At 60.2% G+C, this 11,152-nt stretch overlaps 1 protein-coding gene across 1 annotated transcript; it reads left to right on the forward strand.

Moving 5' to 3' along the window:
- Nucleotides 1-463: 463 nt before the first annotated feature.
- On the forward strand, nucleotides 464-2,886 carry LOC149753790 (uncharacterized). The gene is made up of 2 exons (XM_089930115.1): nucleotides 464-1,426; nucleotides 1,521-2,886. Exons 1-2 carry the CDS (start codon nucleotides 760-762, stop codon nucleotides 2,183-2,185), a joined length of 1,332 nt encoding a protein of 443 aa, XP_089786241.1. The 5' UTR covers nucleotides 464-759; the 3' UTR covers nucleotides 2,186-2,886.
- Nucleotides 2,887-11,152: the final 8,266 nt, after the last annotated feature.

An 11,152-nucleotide genomic window follows, 5' to 3' on the forward strand; every position in this document is an offset into this window, starting at 1 on the left:
GGGAGGTCCGACTCGGGGTCGGAGTGCTGGATCATAGGGCAGCCGACCCGGGGTCGGGCTGCGGAGCCGAGGAGGTCCGACTCGGGGTCGGAGTGCTGGATCATAGGGCAGCCGACCCGGGGTCGGGCTGCGGAGCCGAGGAGGTCCGACTCGGGGTCGGAGTGACAGTAGCTTTCCTGGATACGCGTGCCGATCACGTGGGGCATGGCGGCTCAATTCCCCCATAACAGTAGCCCCCCGCTTCCGAGCCTGGAACCAGAAGGGGAACAGGTGAAGGGAGTGATGTTTCGAGATTGCCGCCATCCTTCGGAGAGGCGCGCGCGCTTCAAGCTTCCCGCCTTCTTTATGGCGTATGGCGGTTGCTGCTGACCTGGCAACCTGAGGATTTCGGCGGACATCCTTCCTTAATGGTGTCGATTCGCCTTTAGGGTGCGAGCGACCCTTCGGCGGCCAGGCGTCTTCTGGCGTCATCGAGGTGTCACTTGCCCTTTCGCCTATTTAATCGGGGGCCCTCCCCCGTCCGTCTTCTTCTTTACGGACATTTTCGAGTTTCTCCTTTGCGCTACCATTGTTGCCGCCGAAACGTTCGCTTGCTTTTCCTTTGACGCTCTCGGAGCCGTTCTTCCTCCTCTTCAAGTGAGTTTCCCGCTCTTCTACTTTGAGCTCTTCATACTTTTTCTTTTTGTACTAGTGCACCCCAGTCGTTCCGGCCTTTCCCTCCTTCTTGACCCCGTCCTGACCGTAGATTGGCCATTAGGGATGGGCGAAGTGGGAGCAGATAGCATCAAGTCAAAACTGGTCGCCGAGGACTTAGACGGATTTGTGGCTCGGTACCACCTTCCCGAGGCCTGCAATGTCACGCTCCCAGGGCCTGAGGAGAGGATGTCTCATCCTCCCCGAGGGAAGATCGCCATCAATGAGGGCATCCTCCAAGCCGGGTTCCGCTTTCCCCCTTCAGACCTAGTCTTACAGGTGCTCCGGGGTTTAGGAATGGCACCGACGCAACTGGTGTCGAACTCGTGGCGTGCTCTGACGGTCTTCCAGGTTCTCTGTCGCTTGCATGCGATTCCCGCCACCTTGAACGTTTTCTGGGAGCTCTACGGCCTGAGCGGCCACCCCCAGGACAAAGGGTGGTGGTGCTTCGCAGCGCGGCGAGGGTGCGGCCTTGTCAAGGAGGGTCCTACCTCCATTCACCACTGGAAGGAGCGCTTCTTTTTCGTTGATGCAGACCCCTCCTGGGAAATCAGGGCAATCTGGGGGACGCCGGTGAAGTCCCCAATTGGCCTGTCGAAGTTGTCGAGGGAGGAATCCGAGGGCGTCGCCGCCTTGAAGGGGTTGGTCGCCGAGGGCCAGCTTCCCCCGGTGGGCCGCCTCATTTCTGAGGATACCTTGGTGAACGTCGGTTTGAGCTCGGTCCCCACCGACCGTGAGTCCGCCATCGTTTCTTTAGCTCTTTTCTTCTCTTTCGTTCCTTCTTCCTTTCGGTTTCTCAGTCCCTGACCATCCCGTCCTTCTTGCAGAGGTCGACGACGTCATGCGGTCGGTGAAGTCGAAGGCTGTTGGTAGGGCGTCCCTGCTGGAAGCAGTCCGGAGGAGGAAACGAGCTCTTCCGAGCGGGGCCCCACCGGCGAAGAAGTCCCGTAAGGAGATACCTCCGATGCCGACCAACGAGTCCGGGCCCACCGGTCAGGGAGATGTCGTGGGCACCGACCGGCAGCTGACGCTGTATCAGCCCTCCGGTGGTAAGGTTGCCGCTACTCCGGAGGTGCCACCTGAGCCTGCTCAAGACGGACGGGTCGGACGTGATCGGTCCCCAACCCGGCCTTCGACTCGGTCGGCTCCTGATGACTCGAGGAGGGACGCGCCGAGGCCCCGGCCGAGCGGGACCCTATCAATTCCTGGGGCGACCCCCGCCGCGAGCGTGATCAGCCGGACTCTTCCCCAGGCGATGGATAAGGGTAAGGCTGCAGAACCACCATCCGGCTCCGGGGAGAAATCGGGGTCTGCCTTCACTACCGATGGCGCCCGAAATCTCATCGAAACAGTGTTGCTGGAGAAGGACCGTCGGCGGGTCCGGGAGTTGGATGTCTCTGACGTTGGGGCCGCCAGCTGCGTCTGTCTCATGTCGGTGAGTGTTCTTCTGGCCGTCTTTCACCATTTATTGGCTCTGTTGTTCTCCGCCTGACTCCCTTATTTTTCCTATTTCTTAGCTCGCCCAGTACATGATCCGTCTGGAGGAGTGCTACAAGGAACAGGCGGGGCTTTTGGCGAAGGCCGAGGACCGGCTGAAAGCAATGGAAGAGGGAGGCCGGGCTGCGGCAGGCAGGACGACCGGGGACCTCGAGGCGAGGCTCCGGGAGGCCGAAGAGCGGGCACTCGGCTTCGCCGCCCTGGAGGAGCAACTGTCAGAGGCTCGGGAGCAACTCAAAGCCGCCTCGGGCCTCGAAAGCAGGGTCAAGAAGGCGGAGGAACGGGCTGAAAAGCAGTCCCGGAAGATCGCGGACTATCGAGAGCGGTGGGAGAAGGCCCAGCGGTCTGCCGACAATGCCTGCGACCGAATCCGCTCTTTTGAAGCCAAACTAGGCGAACTGGAGTCGGCCCTGGAGAAGTCATGCACGGACGTCCAAGAGCTCCGTTCGCGCCTGAAGGAAGCCGAGGCCGCTCGGGTTGCTACCGAGGCAAAGCATAAAGAGGCTCAGGCTGATCTGCTGAGGGTCTCCTCTGAGGCCGAAGGCCGGATTGTGGCGAAGGTCTTGGAGGCCAAGGCTCAGATTATGGAGCGAGCTGAGGCGGAGCTGGCCGAGAAGAGGGCGGAAATCGGGCGTCAGGCGGTAGAGGCTTATCGCCAGTCCGCCGAGTTCGCCCATGATATGTCGGAGGCAGTGCGGACCTATCGCCAGTCTGACGAGTTTGTCCATGACGCGTCGGACGCGGGGGCCGAAGCCTTCACCTTGGGCTTCGAGGAGGGCCTGGCAAGGGTGTCGGCTAAGTATCCCGAAGTTGACCTGAGCGAGATCTCCCTCCTGGACTCCTCTCCGGCGCCATCGCCTGCTGGTTCTCCTGCTGCTTCCCTACCTCCCGCGGACGAGCCCGGCGTTCCCGACCCGGGAGTTCCTCCAAGCTGACCTCTTGTACCTTCCATTGTCTTTTTTATTTTTGTATGTCGGCGTTTTGCCCAATTGTATGGGCCTCGGCCCTGAAAATTAATGCACGTTGAATATTTCTTCATCTCGCCCTCGTCCTCTTTTTTTTTTTTTTTAGCTCTTGGTTGCTTCTTGCTGACTTTTGATTCCCGAAGTTCTTCCGGCGCTAGGCCAGGCATCCGAGGGTTAAACCTCAGGAAACTCTTCCGGCATTAAGCCAGGCATCCGAGGGTTAGGCCTCAGGAAATTCTTCCGGCGCTAAGCCAGGCATCCGAGGGTTAGGCCTCAGGAAATTCTTCCGGCGCTAAGCCAGGCATCCGAGGGTTAGGCCTCAGGAAATTCTTCCGGCGCTAAGCCAGGCATCCGAGGGTTAGGCCTCAGGAAATTCTTCCGGCGCTAAGCCAGGCATCCGAGGGTTAGGCCTCAGGAAACTCTTCCGGCGCTGAGCCAGGCATCCGAGGGTTAGGCCTCAGGAAACTCTTCCGGCGCTGAGCCAGGCATCCGAGGGTTAGGCCTCAGGAAACTCTTCCGGCGCTAAGCCAGGCATCCGAGGGTTAGGCCTCAGGAAATTCTTCCGGCGCTAAGCCAGGCATCCGAGGGTTAGGCCTCAGGAAATTCTTCCGGCGCTAAGCCAGGCATCCGAGGGTTAGGCCTCAGGAAACTCTTCCGGCGCTGAGCCAGGCATCCGAGGGTTAGGCCTCAGGAAACTCTTCCGGCGCTCAGCCAGGCATCCGAGGGTTAGGCCTCAGGAAACTCTTCCGGCGCTGAGCCAGGCATCCGAGGGTTAGGCCTCAGGAAACTCTTCCGGCGCTAAGCCAGGCATCCGAGGGTTAGGCCTCAGGAAACTCTTCCGGCGCTGAGCCAGGCATCCGAGGCCCGAGCCTCGGGAGATTCTACTCGTTGGTCGGCCTAGGCTGGCGCAAGCCGAGGCGACCGGTCGGGGCTTCTGGCTAGTCTGCTCCCGGGATGATCATCGGGTTAGCCAGGCATCTGAGGGTCGTCAAGCCTCAGGGAAATTCCGCTCGTTGGTCGGCCAAGGCTGGCGCAAGCCGAGGCGACCGGTCGGGGCTTCCGGCTAGTCTGCTCCCGGGATGATCATCGGGTTAGCCAGGCATCTGAGGGTCGTCAAGCCTCAGGGAAATTCCGCTCGTTGGTCGGCCAAGGCTGGCGCAAGCCGAGGCGACCGGTCGGGGCTTCCGGCTAGTCTGCTCCCGGGATGATCATCGGGTTAGCCAGGCATCCGAGGGCCGAGCCTCGGGAGATTCCACTCGTTGGTCGGCCTAGGCTGGCGCAAGCCGAGGCGACCGGTCGGGGCTTCCGGCTAGTCTGCTCCCGGGATGATCATCGGGTTAGCCAGGCATCTGAGGGTTGTCAAGCCTCAGGGAAATTCCGCTCGTTGGTCGGCCAAGGCTGGCGCAAGCCGAGGCGACCGGTCGGGGCTTCCGGCTAGTCTGCTCCCGGGATGATCATCGGGTTAGCCAGGCATCTGAGGGTTGTCAAGCCTCAGGGAAATTCCGCTCGTTGGTCGGCCAAGGCTGGCGCAAGCCGAGGCGACCGGTCGGGGCTTCCGGCTAGTCTGCTCCCGGGATGATCATCGGGTTAGCCAGGCATCTGAGGGTTGTCAAGCCTCAGGGAAATTCCGCTCGTTGGTCGGCCAAGGCTGGCGCAAGCCGAGGCGACCGGTCGGGGCTTCCGGCTAGTCTGCTCCCGGGATGATCATCGGGTTAGCCAGGCATCCGAGGGCCGAGCCTCGGGAGATTTCACTCGTTGGTCGGCCTAGGCTGGCGCAAGCCGAGGCGACCGGTCGGGGCTTCCGGCTAGTCTGCTCCCGGGATGATCATCGGGTTAGCCAGGCATCCGAGGGCCGAGCCTCGGGAGATTCCACTCGTTGGTCGGCCTAGGCTGGCGCAAGCCGAGGCGACCGGTCGGGGCTTCCGGCTAGTCTGCTCCCGGGATGATCATCGGGTTAGCCAGGCATCCGAGGGCCGAGCCTCGGGAGATTCCACTCGTTGGTCGGCCTAGGCTGGCGCAAGCCGAGGCGACCGGTCGGGGCTTCCGGCTAGTCTGCTCCCGGGATGATCATCGGGTTAGCCAGGCATCCGAGGGCCGAGCCTCGGGACATTCCACTCGTTGGTCGGCCACTTGTCGCTCGCCGCCCATCGGGGTTTCTCTGTGCCCAGCCGCGACTGTGTTTCTCCTCTCCTCCAAGCGTTGCCTGGGGGGAACACGAGAAGGGTATTAAACGCTAATTAATGCGTTACCTGGGAAATCGGATCGCCAGTTGCTGCTGGTGAGGAGTGTTAGTTGAGCGGCCGCGATACGCGGGTTCTTCGAGGAGGATGCGGCCTGGGCGCGAGCGGAGACACGTGGACCTAGGGGTATACGTCACCCGGATCGTCCTGCACAAAGAATGCGATTCAAGGAGAATGACGCTTAGGAAATCGCGGGGAGATACGCCTCGGGAGCCGGTACGGCTCCGGATTCAGTGCGCCTGCATTTATTGGAGCCACCCGTATCGGAACTACCAGGGGGCCGCAGCTTGGCTACAAATACAGGTGCAGGTACGATGGAATTTGCTAAGCCGGAGCTGCAGGTTGCCATGGATCGCGGACCTCCTCCTTGGCATATGACTGAGAGACTCCTGTCGAAGGAAAGGGGAGGCGCTCCCCTTACAACTTCAGCCAACTAGCCGTTTCATCTGGGATCAACAAGGAGGGTCTCCCCGGCGGAACTCCGCTCTAGGCGTTTCATCCGGGATCACATCTCCCCTCCTTGAAGTTCAGCCTCCCGGTTGAGCTCTGCGCCGGACGCTCAATCCGGGACCGCGCCTCCATATACTCTTCCCCCTCGAATCCCTTCTCTTCCCTACCACTGGGGAAGATGGGAATATCCTTTGGAGGCGGCGTTCCCCTGGGGGCAGCGGGAGCTTCTTCTGCGGCGGCTCCTCCTCTTTTTGGTGAGGTGCTGGATGGCGCCTCCGGTTAGAAGCACCCACTTCTGGTGGGACTGCAGCCGCCCTGGGTTGAGGGTTTGGGTCCCCACCTCTTCTTTACTTTCTTTACTCCCTAATTCCCCTCTGGGAATTCCTTGTAATCACACGAGCACGCCACTGTAACCAGAAATTATTGAAATGAAAAGTATTGCACCTTTTTAAATTGTCTTTCTGGCCTTGTTGTTCTACTGGTAATACATCCGCAGGTTAGCGGAATTCCAGCCCCTTGGAATTTCTCGGCCATCTAGGGCTTCCAACTGGTAGGAGCCAGGTCGGTTTACCCAACGAACTTTATACGGGCCTTCCCAATTTGGCGCTAGCTTCCCACCTTCCGTAGGTTGAGATGCCTTAGCTCGCCTCAGCACCAGATCTCCAATTCTGAAAAGCTTCGGTCGGACTTTGGAGTTGTAATATCGGGCCACCCTCTGCTGATACATTGCCATCCGTACCTGAGCCATTTTCCTTGCCTCTTCCAAGAGATCCAAGTTCCCTCGGAGTTGCTCTGAATTGGCCTCGGGTCGGTGCGCGGCCACCCGAGGCGAGGGGAGTCCGAGCTCCACGGGGGCAACGGCTTCCGTGCCATAGGTTAGGCTGAAAGGCGTCTCTCCAGTAGGAGTCCGTTGTGTGGTCCGATACGCCCAAAGGACATTCTCGAGTTCCTCGACCCAAGCTTGCCCCGTCCGGCCGATCCGCGCTTTGATACCTTGGAGGATTGTCCGATTTGTGACCTCGGCCTCGCCGTTGGTTTGGGGATGCGACACGGATGTGAACCGATGCTCGATTCCAAATTCCTCGCAGAAGTCCCGGAAGTGCTTGTTATCAAACTGTCGACCGTTATCCGAGATGAGGACCCGAGGTACTCCAAATCGGACAATGATGTTCTTCTTCACGAACTTCCGGACTTGTGCCTCCGTGATGGTGGCCAGTGGCTCTGCCTCCACCCACTTGGTGAAGTAGTCGATGGCGACAATCAAAAATTTCCGCTGGGCCGAAGCGACGGGGAATGGTCCGAGGATATCCATTCCCCATTGTGCGAAGGGCCAGGGCGCGGTGATTGGCGCCAAGGGGACAGAGGGGACTCTCTGGACGTTGGCGTGGCGCTGGCAGGCGTCGCATTTCCGCACGTGGTCCTTCGAGTCCTCCATCAAGGTCGGCCAATAGTAGCCTTGCCTCATGATCTTATGCGCCAAGGACCTAGCCCCCAAGTGCGATCCGCAGATGCCTTCGTGGACTTCGCCGAGGGCGTAGGCCGCTTCCGCGGGGCGGAGGCACCTTAAGAGGGGGGCGGTAAACGAGGTCCGATACAGCCTCCCTTCATAAAGTACGTAGTGGGCGGACTTCTTTACAAGCCGCCGGGCCTGATCTTCGTCTTCAGGGAGGATTCCTTCGGCGAGGTAGGCGACGAGCGGGTCCATCCAAGACGGCTCCGGATCAATTGCCATCACCGCTCCAGCCCCGTCAATGCTCGGGGCATCCAGGGTCTCCAGGTAGATTGCCCTCGACAAGTTGTGCGCGTCTGCGTCCACTAGGCGGGACAACCTGTCGGCCCTGGCATTTTCGCTCCTCGGGACCTGCTGAATGTCAACACTGCCGAGGTCGGGAATGAGTGTTTGCACCTTCCGGACGTAGCTCTGCATGGTCGGGCTCCGCGCCTCGAACTCCCCTCGAACCTGCCCGACCACCAGCTGGGAGTCGGTGAAGACTTTCAGACGCCGGATGCCGAGCTCCTTGGCGAGTTTGAGTCCCGCGACTAGGGCCTCGTACTCCGCCTCATTGTTGGTCACTGGAAATCCGAACCTCAAGGCATACTCGGCTATCACTCCATCGGGATTGGTGAGGACCAGCCCAGCCCCTCCACCTTCAGGGTTCGACGACCCGTCAATGTGGAGCGTCCAGATCGGGAGATCGAGGCTGGGTGTCTCCGGCGGCTTAGGTTCCGCCTCCTGCACAGTGCACTCAGCGAGAAAGTCCGCGAGTACCTGGGCCTTGATGGCTGGTCAGGGCTGGTAGCGGATGTCGAACTCACCAAGTTCTACTGCCCACTTCACCAGCCGTCCCGCATTCTCTGGATTGCTGAGAATCTGCCGCAGTGGTTGATCGGTCAAAAGGGTGACAGAATGAGCCTGGAAATAGGGGCGAAGCCTCCTGGTCGCAGTCAGCAGCGCGAAGGCGATCTTCTCAGCCTTCGTGTACCGCGTCTCGGCATCCCGGAGGACTCGGCTGATGTAGTATACAGGCTTCTGAAGTCTTGCCTCTTCCCGAACCAGTACTGCGCTGACTGCGGTTGGGGAGACCGCCAGGTAAAGGTAGAGCATCTCCCCCTCTTGCGGCTTGGACAGCAGGGGAGGAGACGCCATGTACTCCTTGAGCTGGTCGAACGCCGCATGGCATTCGGCCGTCCAGAGGAAGTCTTTTGGGCGCTTCAACACCTTGAAGAATGGTTGGCAGCGTTCGGCCGACTTTGCCACAAATCGTCCGAGCGCGGCGACCCTTCCAGCGAGCTCCTGAACCTCCTTCACTTTGGTCGGAGGGGACATATCCTGGATGGCTTTGATCTTGTCCGGGTTGGCCTCGATCCCGCGCTGGTTGACAATGAAACCGAGGAACCTCCCGGCCGAAGCACCAAAAGCGCACTTCGCTGGGTTTAGCTTCATGCGAAACTTTCGCAAGGTGGTGAAAGTCTCCTCCAGATCTGCAATGTGCTGGTCTGCATGGCGGCTTTTTACCAGCATATCGTCCACGTACACCTCCATATTCTGGCCGATCTGCTCCTTGAAGATTTTATTGACGAGGCGCTGGTAAGTGGCGCCAGCGTTCTTCAGACCGAAGGGCATTACCTTGTAACAGTACAGCCCCCGGTCTGTTATGAAGGCAGTTTTCTCCTCGTCCTGTGGAGCCATCATTATTTGGTTGTAGCCGGAGAAGGCGTCCATAAAAGACAGTAGCTGATATCCGGAAGTCGCGTCGACCAGTTGGTCTATCCGTGGAAGCGGAAAGCTATCCTTGGGGCACGCCTTGTTCAGGTCGGTGTAGTCGACGCACATCCTCCACTTCCCGCTCGCCTTCCGGACAAGTACGACGTTTGCCAGCCACTCGGGGTAGCTCACCTCTCTTATGAAACCTGCCTCCAAGAGTTTGTCTACCTCCTGGTCGACCACCCGGATCCGATCCGGGGCACAGTGTCTCTTCTTTTGCTTTACCGGTCGGTGGGTCGGGTCGACGTTGAGGGCGTGAGAAACGACCTCCGGGTCGATCCCAGGTACATCGGCCGCCGACCAGGCAAACACATCTGCATTGGCTCGGAGGAATTCCACTAACCGGAGCCGAGCTTCCAAGTCGAGATTGGCACCGACCCGGACCGTGCGGTCCGGGCGGCCTTCTTCGAGGGGAACTTCGATTACGCCCTCGGCCGGCTCCCCGTGCCGCAAGGCCACTTCGTCTCTGGCGTCAAGTGACTCGACGCTTAGGGCCTCCATGGGCTTCTTCCCTTTGAGAGTTGCTAGGAAACACTGCCGTGCGGTCGGCTGGTCACCTCGGACCTCTCCAATCCCGGCCGCTGTGGGGAACCGCATGAGCAAATGGTAGGTAGAAACCACCGCGCGAAGGGCGTTCAGTCCGGGTCGTCCGAGGATAGCGTTGTAGGCCGAGGGGACACGGACGACCAAGAACCCGAGCCGCACCGTGGCTTCTGCGGGTGCAATGCCCGCAGTCACAGGCAGCTCGATGACACCTTCGGCCGAGATAGCGTCTCCAGTGAATCCTATGAGGGGGGTGGATGTTTTGTGCAACAATTGTCGGGGAAAGCCCATCTTTTGGAAGGCCTCGTAATACAAAATATCAGCTGAGCTTCCACTATCCACAAGAACACGCCTTACATCATAGTCCGCCATAGTGAGAGAGATCACCATGGCGTCATCGTGGGGAGTCTGAACCCCCTTTACATCTTCATCACAAAAAGTGATTACATTTCCGACCCGCTGCCTCTTCGCGACGGCCACTCCTGATACTTCCGCCGAGCCCCCTGCGTTCCTCACGGGCCGAGAGCAGCCCCCAGTGATGGTGTGGATCACTCCCGCAACGGGTCGATTCTGCTCCCGAGGCTCCTGAGGGGCCGGGTCGGCTGGACGCGGGTCTGCGGGGGGACGTCGGTCGTTTACATATCGACCGAGACGTCCTCGGCGAATGAGAGCCTCGATCTCGTCCCGAAGCTGGAAGCAGTCTTCGGTATCGTGGCCGTGGTCTCGGTGGTACTCACAGTACGCCCGAGAAGGCTTCCTCCCAGGGATCTTCTTCATCTGCCTCGGGACCGGGAGGTCCTCCCGCCCCTTGACCTCCATGAGGATCTGGGCCCGGGGGGCCAGGAGTGGGGTGTACCGGTTGAAGCGTCGGTGCGGAGAACGAGGGCGTGTGGCGCCGTGGTTCCTTGCTGGTGACGGGCTTCTGCGCCGGCGTTGAGGCGTCGGGCTCCTCCTCTGGGGTGCCTCTTTTCGCCTTTTCTTCCCGGGCTTTAGAGGGGCTTCGGCGGCCTCCTTGTTCCGGTGGGAGGCTGCCTCCTCGGCGTCTGCATACTGGTTTGCCCGAGACAACAGCTCCGGGAAGCTCCGCGGCAGACGTTTGTCCAGGGAGAAGGTGAGTCTGCCCTTCCGGAAGCCTCGCTTCAGGGCTGAGAGAGCCACCTCCTGGCTCAAATTCCGGACCTCCAGTGTTGCCTTGTTGAAGCGGGTGAGATAATCCCGCAGGCTCTCTCCCTCGTTCTGCCGGACATCGAAGAGGGAGTCGGAGACCAGTCTTCGCCGGCTACTGACGGCGAAATGGCTGATGAAGAGACGGGTGAACTGGTGGAAGGACTGGATGGAATTAGCCTCCAGGCCGGCGAACCACGCCCTTGCCGGGCCGCGGAGGGTCGCCGGGAAGGCCTTGCAGAGGAGAGGATCCGATGCTCCATGGAGGAGCATAAGAGTCCTGAAACTCTCCACGTGGTCCCGTGGGTCCGCCGCCCCGTCGTAGGGTTCGATCG

The sequence above is a fragment of the Phoenix dactylifera genome, chromosome 4, assembly GCF_051530095.1.
Source record: "Phoenix dactylifera cultivar Ajwa chromosome 4, Ajwa_hap1_PhDact_Kaust_v1.1, whole genome shotgun sequence".
Classification (NCBI taxonomy): Eukaryota; Viridiplantae; Streptophyta; class Magnoliopsida; order Arecales; family Arecaceae; genus Phoenix; species Phoenix dactylifera.

Coding starts and splice junctions, on each gene's coding strand:
- LOC149753790 (XM_089930115.1), top strand. CDS start 760: ATGGGCGAAGTGGGAGCAGATAGCATCAAGTCAAAACTGGTCGCCGAG. Junction 1,427..1,520: donor GAGCTCGGTCCCCACCGACC/GTGAGTCCGCCA, acceptor TCCTTCTTGCAG/AGGTCGACGACGTCATGCGG.